The following is a 27,580-nucleotide window of genomic DNA, read 5'->3' as shown; positions in this document are numbered from 1 at the left end:
AAATCTGGGCAGCATGGGACAGAAGAGGTGTCTCGTGTTAATTTATCAACATCACCTAATAAAAATAAAAATAAATTCAAAATGTAAAATAAAATAAACAAAATGTAAAACTATTGTATTTATATTTAGGGCTTTTCAATGTACATTTAAAAAAAGTTTTAACATGAATTTTCATTAAAAAAAACGAGTGAGTTATCCTCATTGAACCATGATCTGTGAGAATTAAATAACACCATTGCACTAAATATTGATTTAAATGGTTAGTAATGGAGTTAATAATGAGATTAAATAATGTGTATTGGGATTTTTTGGGGTTCTGACACTTTTGCATCATTATATGCCCCGGGTCAAGTTGACTCAGGAAGATTATTGCTGTCCCTAAGAAACGAACATAACAGGAGGGTTAATGTATAATTTTATTGTTTGTATAATAGTGTATTGTTATGCTCCTCTCCCCACCCCCTCACTCCTCTCTGTTAATCCCCCAGCAGCAGCGGCGCAGTCAGGGAGCAGCGACGGAGGCCAACAAAGCAATACTTGGAAGTCAGTTGGATAGACTCTAGACCAATCTTTAGGTGAGCATGCAATAGATTCAATCAAAATTGAGTTGCTGTATCTTGTCAGTAGATCGTATTTGCTTACACATCGTTTTATCTATTTAATAACCTATATTTTCTTGCTTACACTAGCCTGCTAGCTAACGGACCACTCGAGTCGAATTGACTTCCGTTATGCTAAGCTAATGATGGGTAATAAGCTAGCTAGTCGTGTTACTTCTTTGTGACTCAAATGATTAATTGAACTTTGGAGGAGTAGCTACATTAACATTGTATTTTAAATTTTGCTCATGAACTAACCACAACACCTAAATTAAACCAGAATGTAAGAAACTTAAAGCCCTAGCCACATATCCGGTGTTCTATTGAATAGTGCTACCTTATGAGATGTGCTACTTCGCACCTACGCGCATGAGCAGTCAACCCAGGTTGCTTGCTTGTCACCACCACCACCTTAAATTGATGCTGTGATAAATTAGATTCTACTCTCGTGAAATCTCAAATAAAGTGCGTTATAATACAGTATCGAAACGTGTTGCTCGTGTTCTTACCGTGAAAATGAAATGAGTGGTGGAAGTATTTTGATGGAGTCTATTAAGTTGTGTTCCTCCTGAAAATGTTGTGATGAAGTATCAAAACATGTTCCCCCACATTCTGATAATTAACATAGGGTGAGTAGCTGTGTAATACAAAGTGATTATGTACTAGGAGCGTCATTTGACAGAAGATATACACTGCCTCTGCTGTAGATTCTTGCCCTGGTTGCACTTTTCGAAAGAGTCGCATATTTCGACACAACACCAGCTAACGGCGGCTGCTAGCGTCAGCAAGCTAGCGTCAAGTCTTTTGTAAACAGTACCTCCCTGCTAACTAAAATCTAGGTCAACCCACGCTACAGTTATCCTAAAGTGCATGCTAGTTATAGCTACCAACACTCAAATGTGTATGTTAGATTTGTGAACTGTTTTAATGGTGACAAACATTTAACAGAGTGATTTCTAACGATTGAAGCCGGGGATGGGTCAGAAACACCGAAGCGGAAATGTATGAAGGAGCAGGGTTTCTTTTCAGTTTTAAGTTTCAAGCAATAGCAAAAATTTGAGGCGTGGACTCTCAACTTTTTAAGCCAACACCGTGTTGCTCCTAATGCAAAACTCCACTGTACTGTTGAGTGGCCGACTGTCAACAGCCGATGTGTCAGTGTTGCTACATGAGGCTAAATGTTTGTGGGTTTCTGAGGGTTTGGCGTTGTGTCAACACAGCTGAAGGTTAATAGCTGCTCATCGTTTCTAACGGGCGCAGTTGGTAGTAATGATGGACAGTAACAAAGTGAATTTACTTGAGTATTATTTTATGGGGGAACTTATTAGTTTTACTCCAGATCACAATTATTGTACTTTTTACTCCACTACATTTCTATCAATGCTCTAGTTACTCACTACTTTTGCTTTGAAGTCAGCTCATGAATTTCCTTCTCTTTTCTGAAATCTGATCCCATGGTTGAACGTGGAGCAAACACAGTCAATTTCACTCTGATAAGGCAGTTCATTTAGAGGTGGTAATGATGGCTATAATTCTCCACCCAAGCACCCATGGCCATATCTTCAGCCTGTGTTAGAGGTTTTTGAAATGAAGAATGATACGTATTGTTTGAAATCTTGTTTCCCGCTCTGCTCAAACACACAAAAATTCACTGTCCAACCTGAGAAAGCGTGCTGAGAAAAGTATAGATACTCGAGGTCAAATATTACTCCAAAGTGAAAGTTGTTCGGTCAGATTATTACTTGAGTTAAAGTACTGACGTACTAGCTTTTAAGAAATACCTAAGTATTTAAAAAATCTCAAAACATTGTATTCTCTGTGCAAGAATACATAGGAGTACATTCGCTTGCATCATGTTTATTTAGAAACCATGACTTGAAATCTCTAAAACTATAACAAGGAATAATAGCAACAACTAAGATGCTCCAAGCACAGACGACTTAGTTTGAAATGTTCATCTGGAATGAAACAAATGTTTCGTAGCTCAACACGCTTTCTCAGGTTGGACAGTGAATGTTTGTATGTTTGAGAAGAGTGGGAAACAGGGAGAACATTTCAAATGATACGTATCATTCTTCATTTCATAAACCTCTAACACGGGCTGAGTATATGGCCATGGGCGCTCAGGTGGAGAATTATAGCCATCATTACCACCTCTAAATGAACTGCCTGATCTGAGTGAAATTTGCTCTTTGTTTGCTCCACGTTCAACCGTGGAGACGCACGATATACAAGTACGGCTAAACCACTGAGACAAACAGAACTACACAAACACATTTTACTGTCTTAGGGATCAGATTTCAGAAAAGAGAAGGAAATTCATGAGTTGACTTCGAAGCAAAAGTAGTGAGTAACTAGAGCATTGATAGAAATGTAGTGGAGTAAAAAGTACAATAATTGTCTTCTGAATTTAGTTGAGTAAAAGAAATAAGTTCCCGAAAAAATAATACTCAAGTAAAGTACAGATTAGGGATGTACATTTTAAGTATTTTCCATGATCGATTTTTGGAAATGTTAACGATCAATTATCGATTAATTGATTAAAAAAAAACATTATTATTCTTACCTCAAAAAAAAGGCCAAATACGTTGTCTTCCCCCTTAATTATATTTTCTACAGCAACAAAATGCATCTAACTGACAGGATTGAATACGGGTACATGTTTGACACGCAGAATATCAACGATCAGGCTCATTAAAATATTCTACGCGGACATAATCTTATAAAGTGAAGGCTGAGACTACTAACAGAAAAGTACTTCAGACTCGCAGTGTCCAGTTTTCTGTCTACTCGTTCCCTTTGAAAAAAATAATCATGTGTATAAAATCAGGTGTCAGCCGGGAGCGCAACCGGGTCACTATCAGTCCAGCTGCAGAAAAGCCCAGACGGATCTGATGTTGCTGGTCTGCAAACATAGCGTACCTGAATTTCCCACCTGTCTGTTGCCTTCGTATCCAAAGGTTAAAATGTCCTGTTTAAAGTTGTCACTCTTCGTGCCTGTGTTGTTGTTGGCAGCAGTTGCGTATTGATCCTCTTTAAAAAAGCGCACGTGCAGACCTGACTTGCAGCCGCAGCCGCCAGCTGAGCGTCTCCGCTGTGCGCAACACCTTTTACAGCTGATTCACATCGAAACATGCTTTAAACTTAAAACACCTCCCTGATAGCTGAATGTAATATGAGACCACATGATGTTTGTTCCACGTGACGGAAATTTGATAACAAAAATGTGTGTTTCGAGTCATTTCTTAACAATCAATTAATCCATAATCGATTAATTGTGGTCACCCCTAGTACAGATACTCAAAAATGTACTTAAGTACAGTACTCAAGTAAATTTATTCTGTTACTGTCCACCACTGGTTGGTGCTAATGGTTGCATAATGTCTGATTAAAGTTAAATGTCCTCCCTCACAGTTGTTTTAGATAAAGTGTCCCGATGTTGTAACCTTTTCTGTTTTCTGCTTGTTCCTTCTCTGCAGCTATGGCAGCGATCAGGAAAAAGCTGGTCATAGTGGGAGATGGAGCTTGTGGGAAGACCTGCCTGCTCATCGTGTTTAGTAAGGACCAGTTTCCAGAGGTCTATGTGCCTACAGTGTTTGAGAACTACGTTGCCGACATTGAAGTTGATAGCAAACAGGTATGAACAATTTCACACCATTATTATTATATCTTAACGTCTGAAATGCAAAACCAAAGCTGATTGTATTTATATCCGCATCCTCTTACCACCAATGATACACACTGTAAATAGTAACATATGCTGCCATCCAGACAATTCATTTTTCAGGGCCGACCTTATATATTTCAACATAAACCACATGCTGCACATATTACCACAGCATTGTTCCTTGGAAGAAGAGTCCAGGTGCTGAACTGGCCTACCTGCAGTTCAGACTCATCACCCATTGCAAACATTCAGTGCATCATGAAACTTAAAGATGACACAAGAGACCCTGAACTGTTCAGCAGCTGAAATCCCATGACGGGCATTAATGGGACAACATCTCACTCTCAGTCTCACTCACTCCAGAAACTGGTCTTCCTCAGCTCCCAGATGTTTACAGTGTTAAAATAAGAGCTGAAGAAATTGAGTGGTAAACATGTCCCTGCCCCAATTTTTTTTAAATGTGTTGCTGGCTTCAAATTTAAAATGAGTATTTCTCATGAATCAAAATGTTTTTTAATTTCAACATCTGATATGTTGTCATTGAACTCTATTCAACTGACTGAAGAGTTTGCAAAAATTTGAAACCACAAAATCCAGTTTTTATATAAGCATTTTACACAGTGCCCATATTTTTGGGGAGTTGGGGGTGGGAAAAGGATAATTTGAAACCCCTTTAAATGTGATTTTAAAAAATTTTTTTAATTGCATTGAAGCATTCTGAGCATGTTTTTTTAATATTTTTTCTCTTGCAATAGGTCGAGTTGGCGCTCTGGGATACAGCTGGTCAAGAAGACTACGACAGATTGCGCCCACTCTCCTATCCAGATACTGATGTCATTCTCATGTGCTTTTCCATAGACAGTCCTGACAGTCTAGGTAAGTTGAAACAGAGTGCTCAATGTTTTGCTACATTTTCCTCCCAGTTGGAATTAAAGATCAACACCAGCATAGATGCAAATGACTTATAGGAGTGTAAAGGAAAGCAGTCCATATTCAGTTTTAATGAATTGTTATCATGTTAAGCAACAAGGAGAAAAGTAAACCGAGCATGTTGACATTACAAAAAGTTTTCACACCAATACCAATGGGATCCGATCCAAGACCAGAATGAAATCAACAATCTTTATTCCTCAATGTGAAGATGAGACTAGGAATTAGTTTTTGGCAACATCAGGCTTTTTTAACATTGTAAAACAAAATGTATATATAAATAAATATATTTCAATTGGCTGAATCATTATTTATTTAATAAATGAATATCATCAGGTTGGTAAGTCAATCTTCAAAACTAACAGGAATTGCAATTGAACCATAGACCGCCAAGTGCAACAGTTAGACACAAGAGTTACGATGGGAAAACGCCAGAGCTCCAGATATCTGGCGAAGCTTATCGCTGTAACATCTTTTAATTCTGATAAGTTTGCACACTATCTTGTGGGGTCCAGATATTTTTTAGAATGTTTCAGGTTTCCAAATGTTATTGAAAATAAATCTGAGCAGGCATACAAGTCTTAACTGTCAATGCTGCCCTTAAAGACAGTGTTTAAAACTTCTTTAAAGGCCCTGTGAGGAGTTTTGAACTGGCTGAGAAACAGACCGAAAATGATACTGATGCCTCTTTATGACCTTAAATAGCAAACAAGACCATCAGCGACAAAACTGACACCTTCTCTGTTGTCATTTTCAATGCCTGAAACCTCCCTGAGGGGTTAGGTGTCAGACCAGATGATGGATATCTCGCTTCAGAAACAGCCTTTATTCGACTGTTTTCATGGAAAAGAATCACATTGCCTGATAAAGTTCACTGTTAAAAGACAACAGGATGAAGTTTTTGCTGAAAACACTTCTTTTGCATGTTAAGGGCAAGAGATCAGAGGTATCACTTTGTCCACAAGGGGGTGCCAGAACCAATACAAAACAAAAGTTCCTCACAGCAGCTTTAAGTTTAGAAAATACATTTTCTGTGTTGCATTGTTTATCTGACTATACCGAAGATGTACTGAGACTTCAAAACTGAATATATATATATATATATATATATATATATATATATATATATATATAACTGAAATACTAGCCTCAAACATATTACAAGTTGTCACTTGGGTTGTTGGCGTACTAAGCATAAAATACCTACAAACTGCTGAATCTCTGTAGATACGTTTGCTCTCCACCAACCAAAATGCACGGACCTACTGACAGGCCGATAAAGTAGTACACGCACATGGTTGCCGTAAAAGTAGAATAGCATAGAACAGAGTAGAGTAGATCTGCACTATGGATTGGCCTTTGTCAAGACACCAGATCATGCTATACAAGTCACCATTTGACTGTTATCCCATACCATGATAGGACAGTTATTGTTTTATAAAAATTCATAGTGTAAACAGTACATCAAGGCAATTTGTAGTACAGATAGTCATTTTCTGCTCTCTTTGATTGATCTCACCTACATTTTCCATGTTTTATTTCTCTATTGTTTGATTGTCTTTTGTTTCCTAATTTAGAAAACATCCCTGAGAAGTGGACTCCTGAGGTGAAACACTTCTGTCCCAATGTTCCCATTATACTGGTGGGAAATAAAAAGGACCTGCGTAATGATGAGCACACCCGCAGGGAACTTGCCAAAATGAAGCAGGTAGACATTTCATAACATGCACAAAACACTTAAATGTTCTCCTGTTGATAAAAGTTTGATTCTAAAAAACTTTTCTTGGATTTCTTTTAGGAACCTGTGAAACCTGAAGACGGACGGGACATGGCCAACAGGATCTGTGCCTTTGGATACATGGAGTGCTCTGCAAAAACAAAGGATGGCGTGAGGGAAGTGTTCGAGATGGCCACCAGAGCTGCACTACAGGCCAAGCGGGGCAAGAAGAGCAGTAAATGTGTCGTACTGTAAACGAGGGGCCCACGGACTGCTTCCTCCAGAGGGGGAGAAGGAGCATTAGGTCAAACCAGCCCCCAAACACACCTACACAAAAAGACTGTTCTCCCCAGTTTTAACTAAAAGGTGTAATGCTTTTACTTTTTGTTGTCTTAAGCAAAAGTAGTCAGGTTCTGTCAGTATTCAGTTTTGAGGTTATGGAAAATGCTTTTTTGTACTTAAAAAAATGAGTAAATTTGCCATAATGAACGCTCCTTTATCAACATGTACCGTGTAATCAAAGATTTCAGCCAGGGGACCTGTCGTGTCACACCTGCCAACTACAGTGAAGTGCTTAAGCCCTGCCTGCTGATCTGAGGAATGTTCCACAGCAACCAGGGTGAAGAACCTGCACACTGTGACCCATAGTCCTTGAATTTATTTCAGCAAACAGATGCACACATGAAGTCTAATTTGGTTTGTGTGCTTCACATACAAATCTAATGTGCAACCTGATTACATACACAATATGAGACTGGAAACTCATTTTGTTAAACGCAAATGGAAACTTAGTGTTTTGTGTAATAAATTACTTTGTAAGAATCTTGATAACTTGTGTAACTTTCTTGATAAAAGTACTGGCTGGCATTAAATCCAGTTTATTATATTTTGAAGAAAAAAAAGTAAGGTTTTGTCAAGAGTTTCAAAGGATAAATTGTGAACAGTATGCACCAATTATTATTTTCTGTCAACCATTTCTGAGTCCCAAGGTTGAGGGTACTCATCTGATTTGTGGGCGATGTTACAATACAAGCTGCTTTTTAATACTGCTGAGAACAACTGAACAGTTATGTGATTTTTTTTGTTTTTTTAGTCAAACTCTTACTTCAAGGTATACATGAAGCACAGTGCTGATCAGTCACTGATATTAGAGGATGTTGTAAATAAACACCAAACGCAGTTAGCAGACACATCTACATGGAAAAAAGTTAGAGAGATTCGCAAAGGGGAAGAAAAGGACCGTTTACTGCACATGGTCAGTAAGTGAAGCATGGACCTACATCAACAGCCTGTGTAACTGTTTTGCTTTTTAGTTTAAAGAAAATATCAGGGTAAACAAAAAGCAAAACAACAACCATTATAAAACAATCCCTACTCTGTCACTACCAGTGATAGGTGATAACGTAAAATACTTTCCCAGTCCCATGAAGGACCTAGTTGTACATCTGAAAGAGAGCGATGATAAAGCTGCATCTGAATCATGGTTTTAAAGGTTGTGTACAGAGTTCAGAAAGGGTCCCCAAATTTCAATGAACTGAATTACAGGATTTTTAAGGATATGCAATTATTTAGATATGATTACAATCCATGTAAAAACATTGTATAAAGACCCCTTTAAAAGACACTTTAATGATTGAAATAAACCAACTCCTTCATTGTCTAACTTCAGGGATGTCTTTATTGCAAAGTCTAACATTTGTGTGCCTCAATTTTTTATACCTGCCACTACTCATGATTCTGTAGTGAGCCAATACCAAACAGGAAGGACCAACACATCTGCCCCTTTTCTTTCCCTTTTACTCCGATTGGAGCCAGGAGTTGATTTGGTCTTTTGCTGACACACACTAAGTGTTTATTTTGGACACACTGCATAACAATACAACTGATACAACAAAAAATAACAAAATTCTTTGGTAAGTGCCAACACACAGTAAGTGTTTGTGTCCACACTTTGTCATGATATAAAATGTTTCTCCAAGTGAAGCAGATAGTGAGAAATGAACCTTCTAACTTAGTGGTTATAATTTAGTCCTTGTTAAACTACCTCTGTGCCTGTTAGAATCCTTGATTGTAGACTAAACATTAGAATCATCTCACAGTATATCTCAGAACAGTTCACCAGAAACAGCCTCAGAAAAGAAATATGGTTATCCAACATGGTTATAAAGAGTTATGAAAAACAGATCATCACTTTCACCAGGGAGGGGTTACTTCAGGGCTTTTGTATCAGACTGCATCAGATTTGAAAAGATGTACTGAATAAACTGAATGAGAGAGCACAAGAAGTCTTTGGTAAGTTCTATTTACAATATGAGACAAGGCTATTTTACATTACTTAAGTGTGAGAAACAACATTTGAAGACTGCAACTGTTCTCCGCTCATCTCCAAACAACAAAATATCAAGTATACATGTATATAGAGAGAATGAGTAAATAAACTTAAAGCATATCGAATAACAACAAAGACACCAAATGAAAGCAACAAAAACAGCCTCCAGCAGAGTCTCACAGATTAATAACAGTGCACAAAATATGTTTTCTTTTTCATAAATACATTTGAGGGTAATAAACTGATGTTTATTACAGATTACAAACAAACAAGAAAACATATGTAAAAATAAAATTTCTTCCTTTTTAACAAGAACACATTCAATACCAAAATATGTGTTCCCCCCAAACAAAGCAACTCCCATACTGCATACACCGGTCTGACATCCCTGATGGTCGGCTGCAGCCATGCAGCACAAACCGTTGAGATAACTGTCACTTCACAAGTCATTCGTTCTTCTTGGCCGGAAGTCCTGAACGGGCGAGAAACACTGGAAGCAGAGCAAGTGCTCCCAGAGCCACAGCCATCAGAGGACGGTAAAAGAACCAACCGGCTCCGATGGTGAGCAGAGACAGAGAGCAGGAGACGCACAAAGCGAAGATCTTTAGCCCCACAGACACCAGATCTCTGAGAACAGGAACCCAGTCCACTGCCGGCACACAACAGATGAAGGTACATGAGAGATACACAGGGACACATCTGTAAATGGATTCTCAACATCAGAGAGTGTTAATTTACCCAAAGTGTAGATGATACGCATGGTCAGCTGTATACTGAGGAACATGAGGGCCCAGCCTGCAGCCCTGAGTCCCCACGTCTTCATACTGTTTTGCTGGTGTTCTTTCGCAAAAACCTCCTATAGATACAAAACAACTGTATCAACGCCAAGAAGCAAGGACCAAGAGGAGAACTACACACATATGAATATTACTATATCAATGACCTCAGCAGAGAGCTCCTCCAGGTACAGGATCTCCAGAGTGTCTCCTGACTTGGCTTTAAAAGGCATCAGCTGCTCCCCTCTCTGCATGGCCACAACACTGGCCTGAAAAATAGATAACATACAGGAAGATCAAACTTGAATAGGTGTTCAACAAAACTCAAAATTTTAATAAAAGCTGAAATATTTAATCGATTACTTCATGGTCGGAAAATTAATCAGCATATAGTTTCAGCTCTTAGTTATGCTGCTATAAGCTTAGACTGCCAGGGGAACTGACACACTGGGACAGGCAGATGGCTGTCTTACATGAGTCTGGTTCTGCTCGAGGTTAAAAGGAAGCTTTTCCTCCTGGCCGCTGTCACCAGCTAAATGCTGCAAAGGGCTCTGCTCTTAGTAGATTGAGCCTTCTGTTATGTTGCGGGTCAAATTGACCCATTTTAAAGTTGGGGGAAAAAAAATGTTTTGGTATGAAACTTCTTCTGCTTGGCTTAATTAGCGTTATCAATATATAAAATGAAAATGGTTCATTTCACATATTTGCAACCCGCCCCTCCTGCATGTTTATATTACATTTATACTTTTCGGGCCAATTTGACCCGGCAGTCAAAGTGGAGACCCATTTAGGCAGCGACCTCCTTCCAAAACAACTAAATAGAGCATAACATCTGAGTAGCATGTGACATATAAGGTGTCTCGTGTTAATTTTTCAACATCACTTTTGGCATGTAAAACTATGGTTTTTATATTTAGGTCTTTCCAATGTACATTCAAACAGTTTGAACATGAATTTTCCTGAAAACAAGTGAGTTATCCTCATTGAACCATGATCTTTGAGAAGACATTTGCACTAGATATTGATTGAAATGGTTAGTAATGGAGTTAATAATGAGATATAAACAATGTTTTGGGGGATTTTTTTGGTTTCTGACACTTTTGGATAATTAAATATGCCCCGGCTTAAATTGACCCCGGACCCTTATTGCTGTTCTTGAGAAACGAACATAACAGGAGGGTTAAGATGAGATAAGACTGAGTCTCACCCTGTCTTGATGTTGGGTCTTTGTAATAATTTAACATAGAGTATAGTCTATGAGACCTGCTATGTTTGTAAAAGCTTCTTGAGATGACGTTTGTTGTGATTTGGTGCTATATAAATAAAGATTGATAGATTGATTAATTGATTGATAAATACCAAGATATCTGAATTCTATGTGGAGGTCTCAATGGAAAGATGCAGAAAAATGCTTCGAGTCAATGATAAACTGATGTAACCAAGAGTTAGATGAATGTTACATTTGCTCAGGTGCCAAAGAAACTCACAGTGTGTGCAGGGCCGAGGTAAGACGTCTCACCGCTCAGTCCAGCATAGGAGAAGCTCACACGCACATCCCCAACCTTTATGGGGAAAAAAACAAAACAAAACACTCAATAACATCACCAGTGTGGAGCACATGAGCAGAGGACAGATGTAAATGTATTTTGGGAAAGTAATCAAAGCGCTCACCTCCGGCCTGCGTGGATTCTGAGTGTGATAGAAATAATCGTCATTAATGGTGAGAAAAGAGTCGATTTCAGAGAGAGGAAAATCCCTCAGACTCAGTGTCTGGAAGTTATTTATCTGCTCCACCAAGCCTGAAGAGGACAGAGCAAACAACACATGATTAAGAGTGAAACAAACAGTATGTGTTTACATCTGGTTTGTTTGTGTCTCTATGTTCAAGTACCTTTAGACAGAATGAAAGGTCCAACTCTGACCTCAGGAGCCACGACTGTGACACTCTCTACTGCCATGGCACTAAGAATCAAAGTGAATGTTAGAAACAATCTGCTCACAGACATGTTATTTACTTTGACACAGAACACAACAGGGACATATTACAGTACCTTGGATTCTGGTGACCGATTTCCTTGTCAAAGTTACGACTGTTGATCAGCTCTGATTTCCACTCAGTGTCTACAGAACAGGAATCACACACAAAGCTTCAGCTCAGGTCAAACACGGTATGCTAACAGGTTGCAGCATAATCTTGCTATAGAATATTATACTCACTGTAGTTGTACGTTGTTTCAGTTTTGGTCTCTCCATCCTCCTGGTAATCCCTGAAATGACCACACAGCATCAAATCTCACCTCAGGCTAAATTTACTCACTCTACATATTTTCACACCTGATTCCACCCTGAATGTTGACAGACTTATGAGCATGATGACAAACTCACTTGCTGTCCCGGTACTCCACCCACTGATACATCTCCACCTCCCTCTTCAGCTTCACTGCATGCATCACCACTCTGTAGTTTGGGTCATGCAGGGGCTACAAAGAGACAGAGGATTAATGACATAATAATAATAATAATAATAATAATAATAATAATAATAATAATAATAATAATAATAATAATAATAATACATTTTATTTATATAGCGCTTTTCAGAAAACTCAAAGACACTTCACAAATAGCATACAATAAAAGACACAATAAAAGAAACAAAAATAGAAACAGAGTGGATATAAAAACATTAATATTTAAAAGCGGTTCTGAAGAGGTGAGCTTTGAGGTGGGATTTGAATGTTTGTAGGTCAGTGGAGTTGCATTTGTGTTTGGGGAGGGAGTTCCAGAAGGCGGGGGCAGCAATGGAGTAAGCCCTGTCGCCCCAGGTTCGGTGCTTGGTCCTACAGGGTGGGGAGAGCAGGTTTTCAACAGAGGAGCGGAGAGCACGGGAGGGGTTGTGAGGGTGAAGCAGGTCAGTGAGACAGGAGGGGGACAGGTGATGGAGGGCTTTGGAGGTCAGGAGGAGGAGTGTGTTGGGGGACAGGGAGCCAGTGGAGGTTTTGGAGGACGGGGGTGATGTGATCACGTAAACGGAAGTGAGCGAGTGAGTAGACGGGCAGTTGAGTTCTGGATGTACTGGAGTTTATTGAGGACTTTGGATGATGAGCCACATAGGATGCTGTTACAGTAGTCAACTCTGGAGGTGATGAATGAATGGATAAGGGTTTCAGCTGCAGGGAAGGAGAGTACTGGGTGGAGTTGTGCAATGTTTTTTAGGTGAAAGAAGGCTGTTCTAGTGATGTTAGTGACATGTTTTTCAAAGGTGAGGTTGGTGTCAAAACTTATACAGGGGTTTCGAATATGGGTTGATGGAGTCAGAGTGGTGTTATCAAATGTGAAGGAGACGTTTTGGGTGGCTGTGATGAGGGATTTGGGATCGATGGTGATGATATCTGATTTGTCCCAGTTTTGTTGAAGAAAGTTTTTTATTATGATTGCTTTAATGTATTAATATTATAGTATTGCATTGATGTCAGGCATACAAATATATTTAATGCTCATACCAATGGAAACTTTTTATTTAAAAAAGTTAAACCAAAAAGCTCCCATTTTGAAGAACACACTACATAAGGAAAAAAATAAAAATCAAGGTGTCACTGTCTACCTGTGAGGTGCTGAGCTTGGCAGACAGGTGGACTAAACGGTTGTTGTTCTGGGGGTCAAGGCTTGAGAAAGACTCCAACGACACGACCTGAGACAGACCCTCATCCAGAGCAGACGCTGTTCGCAGAGCCCGTCCCTAAAACATTAGAGCACATAGTTTTATCTAGTCTGCTGATACATCAAGTTACTTTGATGTTTCAATAGTTCACTGCAACTGTTTTCTACTGTGTACTGTATCTTACCTCATTGGTGAAGAGAACATAAAATGAAAGGAAAAACAGTCCGATGCCGAAGACGGTCCCTCCTGCAGTTTCACTGAGTCGCTCCAGGAATCCAGGGTTGGACTTTGAAGACACACGTCTGTGTTGGTTTGGGTCTGTATCTGAAAACTGAAACAAACATCAGAAGTTGAAAATTTGGATTCCCCAAATGACCACAGCTCAATATCCAGAGAGGAGATAAATGGTATGTAGTTTAGTACGGTGGCCCTGAAGGACAAAACAAATTTACAAAAGATGAAACACTTTTACAAAGTTGGAGAAAAATTTTACAAACGACGGAACACTTTTACCATTAAGTCTGACTCCTTTCAGCCTGACTCAGTTTAGCCTGAGGCTATGTGGTCTGAGGCCACTGAATCTGAACTCTGACACATGATGAAGGTTTTGCGGAGACATGATGCTTTTTCATCTGAGGTCTGACACCTCACTTTGAGACCTGAGGATGTCCTAATATATAAACCATGTCCAACTCCATTTGGTTTCTCTCCATCAAAACAAACTAAATGATCCCTCACCTGATCACTTCCAGTATTTGGGACATTCCCTTTCCATAAAAAGGAAATGTTAATTTGTTTTGAAATCGTAAAAGTGTTTTGCTGATGTAATTTTGTTTTATAAAATGTAAAAATGTTTTCCAAATTGTAAATTTGTCTCAAACTTTGTAAAAGTGTTTCATCTTTTGTAAATGTGTTTTGTCCTTCAGGGCCACCGTAGTTTAGAGAGTAAATTCAATGACATCCTATTAAATGTCTGATTAAGCTGGGTTACATTTAACTCCATCAAAGAAAAAACATTGAACAGACAGAAATGAAAATTTGCTTTGAACCATTGTTGATATGTTAATCATCACTTTGTCTTATATTCACTGTATGTGTTGCATACATGTGATAGGCCAGAGTAGGTACATCTACTTAAAGGAGGGTTTTGAAAGTACCAAGCTTTATTACATCTGTGAACAAATATGTGTGTCTCCTGTCAGAAAGCTGGGCGTGCACCAATCACACTCCTTTGGTTCTATGCCAAATGTACTTTCTAACCACACTTTCAGGTTTGCACAGATATACGTGTAGGTGAGCTGTTGTTATACGCATATCGTTGGGTTAAATCAACGAAATAGTGCAGGGAAAAGTTTCACAGAGTCTTAACTTTTAGTTTGAGTCAGTTCAAGTTACTTTCTGCTGTGACATTAGGTAAAACAGAATCGGTGGTAACTTGGAGGCTGCTGTAACAGCCACTACTGAAATCCATGAGCACTTGTTGTAAGTCAACAAGGCATTGCAATAACAACACTTACTGTCGGTGGTGAAGACATTTTTTAAAGTCCGGTTCAAGTCCACAGTCAGTCTGAGGTGTTGGAGGTCTGGGAGATGCAAGCGACAGGAAGTCTATTCACCCTCCGTACATGGGATGGGTTGCGATGGAGCCGGCGTACACCGAAACTCATTGTGGTTGGGCGGAGTCGAAGCAAGATAGCAAACCATTTCCCACCAACGCTGCCTGAGTGTGCTGGAGTATTTAACAAGCGAACCTGAAAAAGACCGACCCGGAAATCTGATTACGAGGCATGATGGGAAATAGAGTTCTTAATAGAAGGTCGTTTTAGTGGTTTTAGACCTTTAGACCTATGCTTTACCCCCTGGGGGGTCGCGAGACACATTCGTTTTTGTTTATTTTCCTTGTTTTCTCATGTTTATCTTGGTTGGTACTGTTAATTATTAGTATTTGTTTATTATTATTTTTTTGTATTTTTTCTATTTATATATTTTTTCTTCTCTTTGTTGGTTTTGTATTACTTATATCTAATTTGTTAACTTGTGGTGAACAAGGAAATACTGAAAAAATGCAACAAAAAAAAAGATGAATGACAAAAGTTATCTAAAATTAGTCAATTTTACTCATTATAGTAAAAAATATGGACAAAAATACAAGCTAAACATGAAATAAAACCTTGAAAATAGAAAATGTAATTAGTTTTCTGCCTTTCTTTTTGCCACACGACTTAAGTTTAGGGTTAGTGAACAGTTAATTATCAAAAGCATCAGTAGCAGTAGGTTAATTCATAACAGCACAGGAAACACAGACACATGCTCCTATAGCTAGGCTAATTTTCTGCAGGCCAGCTAAATGAGCCACATTAAATCACTTTGAGGGACAGAAGGGGTCGCGAGTCTTTGGCACCAATATTTTGGGGGTCACAGGCTGAAAAGTTTAGGAACCCCTGCTTAAGACTAGTTTGGGCCAGTTAGACGTAATGTCACTTTCATCCTATTTAGAGAGGAATAGAATGTATGTTGTATGAGCAGAAGATTTCTTCTCGAACAGCACACATTTTTATAATAACAGCTGCATTTGCTTCTTGAAAAGTCACTGGACATGCAACTAGTTGGTTAATTTGTAGAGTCTTGTTTTAAAAGACTAATCCGTTTGGGTACTACTAATATCAGAAAGTTGTGAGCAGACACCAGAGACATCTTACATCTAAACCTCACATTTAAATACCTTCATTGTATTTTGTATTTTATGTTTTTTATGGCTAATGTGGTTTCTGTTTTGTTTCTCTATTACTATGTAATTATCTCTGTACCTGTGCTTCTGCAACAACCAGGTTACACCACTAGGGATCAGCAAAGGCATATCTCATAAAACTATCTTACATTTTAATACATTAGTCAAAGGGGGAACTTTAAGCTCAGTACATGTAAATGTACTTTAAACTTCAATCATTAATTCACTTTTAACTGATGATATCCTGTTCATTTAATCATTTAATACATTAATCTGCAGGGACAGGGAAACCCCACAGCTTAAAGCAACGATGGATATAAAACCTAAATCTATGAAAGCTATTCTCTCCCTCTTCTCTTACACACACACACACACACACACACACACACACACACACACACACGCACCCCCCCCACACACACACACACACACGTGCACACACAGACACACACACACACACACACACACACACACACACACACACACACACACACACACACACACGCACACACACACACACACACACACACAAACAAACAGCTATGCATGTCTTAAGAGGATTATTGAAAAGGAGAACACACAGCAATTACTGTCACTTATCATCAACTGTGTCTCTCTGTAAACACATATGCCCATGCTGACATACACACACACACACACACACACACACACACACACAAGCACAAACCCACAATGCTACACTCAAGAAAAGCACAGAGACTCTGAGGCGGTGAAAACAGGTGCAGAGACTGTTAGGATGCAGGAATATGATATTATTGTGCTTGGAACTGGACTTAAGGTAAGAAAACATATAATTATTGTTAAATATAGATATAATGTAAAGAGGGAAATTTGCATACACTTTTTCCCCCTGCCACTCATACTGTTGGTCTACGGACGTCCTCTTAAGAGCAGAGAAAATAATATAAAGAAATGTAAAGCTGCAGAGTTTTGGCCTCATAATCTCCTCATGATCCTTGTAGTGCTAATGAAAGCTGTCTAAGGTAAATGTTTTAAGGGTCTGGTTGACTTCTTAATGCAAACGTTTTTTTCACTGCCTTGAATGCTTTGGCTAATACCTTATCTGTTATCATCTTTGAACAGGTTTTTATCACACAAGTTTCTTTTTCCAGCAAAAATGGTCACATGTTCAGTTTTAAGAAACTCAAATCACTGACATCATTATGCTCTTGAATTACTCCTGCTATGTTCTAACTTGTCCTGCACGTCATTGTGAATCCCTCTCTGTCTCAGGAATGTGTCCTTTCCGCTTTGTTGTCTCAAAGTGGGAAAAAGGTTCTTCACATTGACAAGAATCCTTACTACGGAGGAGAGAGTGCATCTATTTCTCCCCTCGAGCAGGTGCATCAACACAAACACAAACCTTACAAGAGCAGCTGCTGATACATTAGTGAAGTGTGGTTTTAACTATTTTACATTTCCACATTAACAGCTGTTCAAGATGTTTGAAGTTCCTGCTCCTGCTAAATCATTAGGACGCGGGAAAGAGTGGAACATTGACCTCATCCCTAAGTTTTTTCTTGCAAATGGTGAGACCAGAGTGCTGTTTGAAAGAGTGTCTTGCATCATTTTAGAGAAGGAATGTACTTTACCCCTCTGTTGTGTTTGCATTAGGTGATCTGGTGCAAATCTTGGTGCACACTGAGGTTACACGATATCTGGACTTCAAGGTTGTTGAAGGCAGCTATGTTTACAAAGCAGGAAAAGTTCACAAAGTTCCCGGCACAGAGGAGGATGCCCATGCTTCAGGTGAAAAACACATACTGTACCTGTGCATGCATATAAACAGCTCTATTTCATAGTATTCACTGAGGCATTTACCTTTCAGATCTATTGGGCATGTTTGACAAGAGACGCTTCAGAAAACTGCTGCATTTTGCACAGAACTTTAACTTGAGAAACCCTCGGAGTTACCAAGACATGGATCCTCATAAAACCACCACCCGAGACCTGTTCTGCCGCTTTGACCTGGGAGTAAATGTTCAGGAGTTCACAGGTCACGCCATCGCCTTACACAGCAGCGAGAGGTCTGTCAAAGAAAATAAAGTTTAACTTTGTCAAATGGTGAAAGCTGGTACTTAAGTTTGAAACCTTCCCTCTCTGATTTACCGTCCTCTGTAGTTACCTGGACCAGCCGTGTTTGGAAACCATCAGACGGATCAGGCTGTACTCTGAGTCTCTGTCCCGTCATAACACAAGTCCTTACCTCTACCCTCTGAACGGGCTGGGAGAACTACCTCAGGGATTTGCCAGGTTACAGCATTATTACTTAGTTTTTCTCCTGAATACTTTCAGAAAAGTTTGAGTTTATCTATTGGGTTCTACATCAAGTTGGCAACCAACCACACATTTAATGTTTCACATCAAAACACCAAAACAGATATCAAGATGTAAATGTATGTTAGAAGATATGATTGATAGCTGTCGTATTGATTTTCCTGCCATTATAATGCTCATGGGTAGGGTCAGAAAATGTGGCTCTTTCCTGTATCCATGTTCCAGATTGAGTGCAGAGTCCGGTGGAACCTTCCTGATGAACAGAGCTGTGGATGAGATTGTGATGAACAGCAGCAAAGTGGAAGCTGTGAAATCTGAGGGCAAGGCAAGTGCATCAATGTAGAGGAAGGATAGAGAAGTTGTTGCAAATATGTTGGGATGTTGCTAGAAAAGATCCAGCCGCAGAGTTTTGCACTTGGTGATTTTGTCTCTTTTGTCTCTCTGGAACAGCTGTTCCAGTGCAAACTGCTCATCTGTGACCCCAGCTACGTCCCTAACAGAGTGAGGAAAGTAGGCCGTGTGATAAGAGTCATCTGTTTATTAAACCATCCAGTTAAAAACACCCACGAGGCAAACTCCTGTCAAATCATCATCCCTCAAACACAACTCAACAGGAAATCCGGTATTTACTTTGTGTGTTGTGACAAAATGTTTCCCCCCAAAAGCTGCTCAGAATGATGTATGAGTATAGGAAAAAAGCCCTTCTCTTTTTTCTCTGCAGATATTTACATATCTGTGGTGTCCTATGCTCACATTGTGGCCCCTGACGGGCTGTACATCGCCACAGTGAGCACCACAGTGGAAACCAACAACCCAGAGAAAGAAATCCAGCCAGCACTGGAGCTTCTCGAGCCCATCAACCAAAAGTGAGTCACATTTTCAAGCCTTTGATCTACACTGGAAAATGCCCCTACAAAAACAAGGAAAAAAACTTAATTCAAGGTACTTTTACCTTGAAATAAGCAAAAAAAAATCTGCCAATAGAACAAGTGAAAATTTGATTGGTAAGATTTCTTAAAATAAGACGTAATATTTGGAAAACTGTGATCTTAAAATTAGCAGGGAAAACTTATTTTAAGCAATATTTTGCCAGTATTTATAAAGATTAGTGTCTCAGAATAAGCCAGGAATGCTAACAATTAGTATTTTTTCACTCAAAAAAAGATTTTTGGACTAAGACATTTCATGTCAACTTCTTCATTTGAGATATTCACCTTAATTTGAGTTGTATTATAGCAGCATTTCTCTAGGGTCAAGACCATCTTGTACTTGAAATAAGATTACAATGTTTAATTTGAGCATTTTGAGATATAATGTCTTCTAATAGTTAACTGGATATATACTAATATTCAGTCATGTTGTTTTTTAGGATCAAAAGTAGGTGTTTCATTGTGTGCATGTAGTTTGAGGATGTATATTTTTATCTGATTTAGAAGAAACAGTGCCTGAAAACTTTAACCCACCCTTAAAAAAACAAATTTTCTTTCTTTCTTTCTTTCTTTCTTTCTTTCTTTCTTTCTTTCTTTCTTTCTTTCTTTCTTTCTTTCTTTCTTTCTTTCTTTCTTTCAATGGAGCTGTTTTCTGATAGATTCTCCAGTAAAATGCATTGACTTAAATCAAGTAAAGGGTTTGTCTTAAATCAAGATTATCCGTCTCCTACAAATAAGATCTCAGCTTGAAAAATGTATGAAATGTAAAATAAACCTTTTCTTCTAAATTAACTCAAAACCAGATCATTTCAAGATTATTTGACTTAACACAATATTTAAGATGCATTGTCTTAAAAGAAGTCCCTCTATCTTGCTCAAATGTTACCTGTTAAGTACATTTATCTTAAATCAAGTGGGATAAGACATTTTGACTAAAAATGTGACCATTTCACTTCGTAGAATTTGAGTTTTTGCAGTGTAGCAGTGTGTTGACATTTCATTTTATTATCTGATGCTATCTATACCATCTAGATTTGTTTCAATCAGCAACCTGTTGGTTCCCAATGAAGATGGAAGAAATAGTCAGGTAATTAGACGATTCATAAACAAGAATTTCTTCAATTAAAAAAGTAAAGATAGAAACAAGTCTAAGTGTTTTAGGTTACATCTCTCTGCCTTTTCTAGATTTTTGTGTCCAGCTCATACGATGCAACAAACTACTTTGTGTCTGAATGTGAGGACATCAAAGGAATGTACCAGCGGATCACAGGAACAGAGCTCTGCTGGGGACGATCACAGAGGCACCAGTCTCACACCTCTGATGAAGACTGAGGAAGACTTTCAACATCAGGATCAAATAAGTTAACCACTGGGAGGTCACTATTATGAAGGCTTTAAGCGGACATGCATCCATACATTTTATATACTCAGTTTTCATGTGACAATGCATTGTTTTCTTGAGCCCTTGACTCTATCACATGGTCATCATAACTTGAATCCTCAGAGTTGCAAAATCTTTCACAGTGACCAGCCTGTTGTTTTGTTTTCAATATCACCAGAAAATGATCCTGTTATCATGAGAACACAAGCTTTGTTATCTTTGGATAACTCGATAAATTAATGTGTAACAATGACCAGCTTTGACTTCCTGGGATAACGAAAAATAAGTTTCTCATCATCACAGAGAAACAGGGTAATAAAATGTATGGAGGCATGTCTGCTTGGAGTCTACGTTCATAATGACATAACTGTTGGCAATACTTTCTGCAGTCATAAAGCAGAGGATGTTCTGTAAAGCACAGTGAGTGTAATATGTAAGCATTGAGTGGCTTTCCTTTGTCTCAGTTTTTTACTTATTTTATTTGAGTTAAATTTCTACCTTTTTGTGAAATTATATTGAAGGACTTGTTGCTATTTGTTGGTCCTTATAAGGGCCGTTATTGCACATTTGTGTTGTTTAGATGTAGGACAATGTAATAAATGTCTCTGAGGGTTCTTAGCTGACCATTTCACAAAAAACACTTTAAACTTCTGTCAGACATCAAGTTTTAAAAATAGCGTATTACTACTTAAATTGATATAACAGGTTATTTTTTATGTTTATTTAAAGCTCCTGTAAGGAACTATCTGTTTGTAAATTTTAGCAACCGCTTGACAAAGTGCTACTTCTTGCATCTGCACTGATTTGATAGGGTCGGCCCGTGGCATAGGCAGACTAGGCAAATGCTAGAGGCGCCGTTCTTCCAAAGGGGGCGCCACTTGCACCCTAAATGAGTGAGGAAGAAATTTTGAAGCCAACAGGAAAAATAATCTTGTTTTATTTTGTATATAATTTGCTAATTTTCTGCAGGCCAGCTAAATGAGGCCACATTAAATCACTTTGAGGGGTCGCGAGTCTTTGGCACCAATATTTTGGGGGTCACAGGCTGAAAAGTTTAGGAACCCTTGCTTTAGACTAGTTTGGGTCAGTTAGACGTAATGTCACTTTCATCCTATTTAGAGAGGAATAGAATGTATGTTGTATGAGCAGAAGATTTCTTCTCAAACAGCACACATTTTTATAATAACAGCTGCATTTCCTTCTTGAAAAGACACTGGACATAAATGAGTGAGGAAGGAAATTTGAAGCCAACAGGAAAAATAATCTTGTTTTATTTTGTATATAATTTGGGGTCAAATTGCAGAGTGATGCCAGTATACATTTAAAGTTGTGTGATTCACTTTTGATTTTTAAAAAATTAGTTTGCGGAGCGGTTTTTGAAGGTTATCAGTGTTCATGATTTACTGTCTTTGTTTTGTTTTGTTTATTTACACTTTTGTAGCTGTTAGCTTAATTGGATAAAAAATGTAGGATAGGCTTAAATACAATATATATCTAATATACTTTTTTCCATTATTACTGTTTTATTAATGTTCTTTTAGAAGTAATTTTATTTTTAAAAAAAGGAAAAGTTTAAATCATGAAGCTGTATGTCAGTTTTCCTTAAGTGTCTAGGTGATGCGATTGTTGGTGGAGTTGGTTATAATACAAGGGGCACCATTTGAAATCTTGCCTAGGGCACCAAGACGGTTAGGGCCGTCTCTGTCTGTACCGGTCTGTACATATGAAAGTAGTGTTTCATGACAACAAATCTCACCATATTTCTTGCATCACTCACTATGGATATTTGATGTGGAAAATTTAAAAAAAAGGCTGTTTCTTCAGTGAGTTGTAAATCATCTCATCTGACACCTACACCGTCACAATGCACCAAAGCATTAAAAATGACAATACTACATATTTTTGTTGATGGTCTTGTTTGCTTTTGTAGGTCATAAAAGAGGCATCAATGTTAATTTCATTCTGTTTCATAACCAGTCAAAAACTTCCTAAAGGGGCTTTAATGGGCTTAGATAATTCCTTTCAATTTAACTCACTACATCACTTGTACACTTGGATTAAGAAAACCTAAATGAGCTTTTTAGAATTATTGCCCCTTTAAGAACCGGTCAGTGTCACAGTTTGTAGCAGCAGCAGCAGTTGTTTTCAATCCTGCAGCCCTCTGTTTTTACAGGATTTAAGCATTGCAGGAGGCAGATGATTAAAGCTGATGTGCGTAGAGATGATGAGGATTTGTGGTGTCTATTATCTATGGAGGATTATGTACGAGAAGGACAAAGCCTGTGAATTATGCCATGTGCTGTAGACGGACAGCTTGTTGGTGGCAGCACTGCTGGAGGCTGACAGACAGAAGCACAGAATAAAGAGGATTAACCTCATGAAGCACAGTCAGCAGCAACACCTCAGGCAAAGGGCTGGAACAGATGTATTTTAGACTGCTGCTAAACAACAGTGCCTCTCAGTGTCTTCCAAACAAAACATAGGACATATAGGTGTCCTTATACATTTATTATAGGCACGAAACACATAAGAGTCATGACACTTTTATCACTTATTACATATAACACTTTTAATACTTATTTTATGCTCAGTAAAAGTATTTCTTTACACTTTATTACAGTCTTATTATTCTTAATGGACTTCCTTAATTACATTAAACTAAGCACTTGTGCATATTCCACTCATACAAACTCACACCCCCAAGCTGCCTGAAAGCGTCACCTGATTGTGACACTGCTGTCCACTTCGGGAATCAAACCAGCTTCCCGCTCAGTTCACTGGGTCACTACAGCATCTTTAACACTTCAATCTCAAAGAATAAGAGTTATAGTCTAGTTTTTCTTCGTGTTTCAGAGCTGGATGTCACCGACTTGATCTTTTTAGAAGCTTTTTGCAGAGGATGAACAAATATCCCACAGGTCTCAGGTCATTCGTGAACCTCTATAATCTTCATCTGCAAGAAATCAGTCCTCGTTTGTGATGACATCACAACACTTATTCCTGTGTCACTTCCAGCGCAGTGCTGACAGGTGGAGGGATCAGAGCTGCAGCTACAACTCTCCGCTCACTGGTCAAGAAATTGAAGGTTGCACATGCATTTGGCTGCAAAACAGCAGAGACAAAAAAAGAAAAGTTATAGGGGTAAATCTGAGCAGCAGAATGAGGGTTGTGTGCTGTCTGAGTTATCAAATGCACTCTACTAACTGAGACAAAGGGCGCAGTTTACCGTGTCTTGCACCTCCAAAGCGATGCCTTTCTTTTTAAATAGAGCGAGGACTGAGGGGTTGATTCGTTCAACGCGTGCGCCTGTCCCCAGCACCAGAATCTCTACCGAAATAAAAAGAGAAAAATACAAATGATAAACAAAAGCAAAGGTTTCGTTCTTACTGAAGAACAGCAGATCTGATCTATTTTTGTTGGTGTGCTGTTATTTGTACCTATTCTTGGTTCAAGCATGTGAAAAAGTGAAACACTTTCTTCTGTAATGTCTTTATGACTGCCAACCTGCAGAATGAGAGAGAGGGGGAGGGAGAGAGAGAAGGAGAGAAGGAGATTTAAAGCATTAAAAAGGCATGGCTAAGATAATTGTTTAAATTTATACAGAGCATTAAATGTCAAAACAAACTACAAGCTGTGGAGCCAATTTGGGTTCTGGGCTCACATTCCATTGCAGGATGGCTGGAGGCAGTACAGCACAGGGCCCGAACACTCTGTTACCATCGATGTTGAATCCATGAGAACTGTAGCTGTGGATCATAATGCCGCTTCCCGGCTCCTTTTGCATGACAGACACCGTTGTACGCTGGTACATTTCATCATCACTGGGACCCAATCGATGCGCACGAGACAGAAACGGGCTGGAACAAAGCACAGGTCAACTTTATTTGAACCCACACCATGTTAAGTACACAGAAATGATAATTTCTTATTAATCACTGTGCTTCAGGCCTGAATCAGTCTCTCTATAATTAAGTATTTAATGCCTCAGGACATTCTCCATCATAAGAAGTAGGCAACAGCAAAGAAATTTTGCCATGTGACCGAGTTTTAAGTCCAAGAGCCTGCTGCCATCCTACTGGCAGGACAGCTTAAGGTCTGTTTCTACAGAAAAAAAAATCTGCTTGTCTGTAGCATATTTCAGCCTGGTGATGTTACACTTTCCCTTCCTGACTGGTATCAAAAATGTTTTAAGCTTGACTGATCTTTTCGATTTGAGATGTCATGGACCACCTTCCAGCCGAGTCTTGCCAGAGGTGAACGTAATGACTGTCTCCACCAGATGGAGCCCCAGATAATATTGGATGGACAATAAGTAAAATGCGTCTCTCTTTAAAGAACCCTTAAATAATGGTTAAAATGTATGCACACATCTTTTTCTGTTAAATTTCACACATGGTGTAACAGAAAAAGTTAATCAGCTCCCACAACTTTTCCACTGCCTGATATTAGGCACCGCCTTCACCAGTTGGACCTCCATCAAAATATTACTAACATAGACTGCTCGCTCGTTGTAAATCAAGCCATTTATATTTTTCTGTATTGATCACATAACTGCTAGGTCTATACTGTGGAAGAAAATTGTGAGAAATTTAGAGGGATGACTTTCCAAAATGCATTTTGTACAACCTAAATTGATTTGTCTGACACAAAGGAGTAGAGGAAAATCAAATATAAAAACTTCTGACTCTAAAATAAGATGACTTTGACATTTGTTCTTTATCCCTTCTAAAAATAGTTGTGAAGATCTAAGTAGATGACAGTTCAAGGTTTCTTTAGACAGTTGAACAAAACATTTTAAAAAAAACTTTAAAGGTTAAAATGTAAAAAATGTATGTTTGACTGACATTTGCTGTTTGACAGTTATTTGCTGTATTCAAAGTAAGCCATATATCTATTTTTAAAATGTAACTGTCACAAGGTGTCAACATTACTGTACAAAAAAATATAAGCTAAATCCCACACTGGGAGGAAGAGGAAAATATAGAAATTAAATTACAGATTAAATCCATCTATCTATCTATCTATCTATCTATCTATCTATCTATCTATCTATCTATCTATCTATCTATCATAATAAGTTATGAAAAACAATATGTAATCAGTAATTAAATGTTGGCTATCTGTTGTTCTGGTCTGCATGCAAATATGTCTGTCCTGGTGCACATGTAGGATCCCTGAGTAAACACGCAGTGGGAACCGTCCCCTGACATTATAACCTACAGTGTAAAATCACACAGCAGGACTAGGGTCGTCCTCATGTTCTTTTTCCAGAAATCATGCATGTCCATACACGGCCCTTAACACTATCAACACGGTATTTATAATACTAGCATGACATTTGTCTCAGTTTGGAAGGCTCTTCACAGAGGGTAGAGAAGTCACCTGACAGTAACTCAAACCACCTCACTGACTCTACAATCTCCAGTTTAAATTAACCAACAGCTTTAAAATACAAACAGTCTTACGATGAGAGAGCGGGCACTGTCCTAGAGAAGATAGACCCCTGTGTTGATCTCTTGAGCAGGAGTCTGGCACACACTGCGCTCGCCATGTTCACAAAGTAACTCACTCCAGTCGGCGACAGACAGGGGGGACACAATTCACTGCTACACCAGCCGCTTATTTCCGGTGTTGTGTAACGCAACATCGAGCGATTTTTTTTTTAACGCATTAGTGGTCCTGACAATACTTCCCTTTGAACCAAGATATTCACTAAAAATGTGAAGTTTAACTAGTGATCGCTAAAGATTAGATTTTATTTGATTACATTAACAACTGGAGAAAATAATACCCTAATGAGTGTCATGATTTTTTTTTTTTACTTTATTTACAAAGTCTATAAAGACTTATGGCTGTGTGTGTGTATCAAAAGCTCCAATTGATTGCGTGAAATTTAAATTTTTACATAGAAAAAAAATACATATATAATCTTATAAAATAGTTGATATATAGTTACAATTTGTTCAAGCAATGGTGATTTTTGAGCCCCTATACTCTTAAGCATGACATAATCTATAATATGTGCATGATATAATCAATATCATATCATAAACCGTTCATGTCATTATATTTGAGTTGATTTACACTTTTAGTTTTAAGTAGAAACTGAGTTTATATAGACTTTTTTCTTTTACTCCTTACATTTTCATGCAATTATCTGTACTTTCTACTTCTTACATTTTAAATATGGCCTCGTTACCCGTATTTTATTTTGGCTTGTTTTCATTCTGGCTTGTCACCTTAAAAAAAAACCACATTTATGTACATTGACATTCCAATAAAGGAACATGCCTGTGAAGTTTGACTTTTTGCACCATTACAATACTTATAGGCGGGCAGAAGTGCATATCGTCATGACAGGAATGTTGCATACTGTTCTTCCTTTCTCCCCTTCTGTTTGCATTTTGGGCTATAAGCCCCAGACTAAAACTAGCCCTGCTGTCACATGCCTGTGGGCCCTCGGGTGCCTTTAGGTTAAAAGGTTGATTCTTCTTAACTGGAAGGAGCGAAAGCCAGCATGCTTCATGAAGGACTCTTGGCTGGAGGATTACCTTGACCCGCTAAA

The 27,580-nt window shown here is 38.5% G+C and overlaps 4 protein-coding genes across 4 annotated transcripts; 2 read left to right on the top strand and 2 right to left on the bottom strand.

Moving 5' to 3' along the window:
* The first annotated feature begins 443 nt into the window (after positions 1-443).
* Positions 444-7,744, top strand: LOC117814936 (transforming protein RhoA). The gene is made up of 5 exons (XM_034686525.1): positions 444-575; positions 4,079-4,236; positions 5,022-5,142; positions 6,774-6,904; positions 6,995-7,744. Exons 2-5 carry the CDS (start codon positions 4,081-4,083, stop codon positions 7,166-7,168), a joined length of 582 nt encoding a protein of 193 aa, XP_034542416.1. The 5' UTR covers positions 444-575; positions 4,079-4,080; the 3' UTR covers positions 7,169-7,744.
* Positions 7,745-8,564: 820 nt separating this feature from the next.
* On the bottom strand, positions 8,565-15,407 carry LOC117814766 (transmembrane protein 43). The gene is made up of 12 exons (XM_034686274.1): positions 15,197-15,407; positions 13,864-14,010; positions 13,623-13,757; positions 12,404-12,498; positions 12,236-12,285; positions 12,070-12,139; positions 11,910-11,980; positions 11,690-11,817; positions 11,506-11,580; positions 10,186-10,287; positions 9,981-10,098; positions 8,565-9,891 (listed from the first exon to the last, which is right to left on the bottom strand). Exons 1-12 carry the CDS (start codon positions 15,212-15,214, stop codon positions 9,689-9,691), a joined length of 1,212 nt encoding a protein of 403 aa, XP_034542165.1. The 5' UTR covers positions 15,215-15,407; the 3' UTR covers positions 8,565-9,688.
* Positions 15,408-17,128: 1,721 nt separating this feature from the next.
* Positions 17,129-21,712, top strand: zgc:112334 (uncharacterized protein LOC619199 homolog). The gene is made up of 11 exons (XM_034686675.1): positions 17,129-17,206; positions 17,662-17,769; positions 17,861-17,957; positions 18,043-18,177; positions 18,257-18,455; positions 18,550-18,681; positions 18,931-19,030; positions 19,156-19,327; positions 19,427-19,571; positions 20,667-20,721; positions 20,820-21,712. The coding sequence occupies exons 1-11, from the start codon at positions 17,165-17,167 to the stop codon at positions 20,964-20,966; spliced, it is 1,332 nt and encodes a 443-aa protein (XP_034542566.1). The 5' UTR covers positions 17,129-17,164; the 3' UTR covers positions 20,967-21,712.
* Positions 21,713-23,569: 1,857 nt separating this feature from the next.
* Positions 23,570-26,726, bottom strand: ndufaf3 (NADH:ubiquinone oxidoreductase complex assembly factor). The gene is made up of 5 exons (XM_034686537.1): positions 26,481-26,726; positions 24,677-24,872; positions 24,453-24,519; positions 24,242-24,342; positions 23,570-24,117 (listed from the first exon to the last, which is right to left on the bottom strand). Exons 1-5 carry the CDS (start codon positions 26,660-26,662, stop codon positions 24,010-24,012), a joined length of 654 nt encoding a protein of 217 aa, XP_034542428.1. The 5' UTR covers positions 26,663-26,726; the 3' UTR covers positions 23,570-24,009.
* Between the last annotated feature and the right edge of the window lie 854 nt (positions 26,727-27,580).

This window comes from Notolabrus celidotus, chromosome 1 (assembly GCF_009762535.1).
Source record: "Notolabrus celidotus isolate fNotCel1 chromosome 1, fNotCel1.pri, whole genome shotgun sequence".
NCBI classification, from domain to species: domain Eukaryota; kingdom Metazoa; phylum Chordata; class Actinopteri; order Labriformes; family Labridae; genus Notolabrus; species Notolabrus celidotus.
Note: the sequence above shows the minus strand (reverse complement) of the source record. Positions and strands in the feature narration are given on the sequence as shown.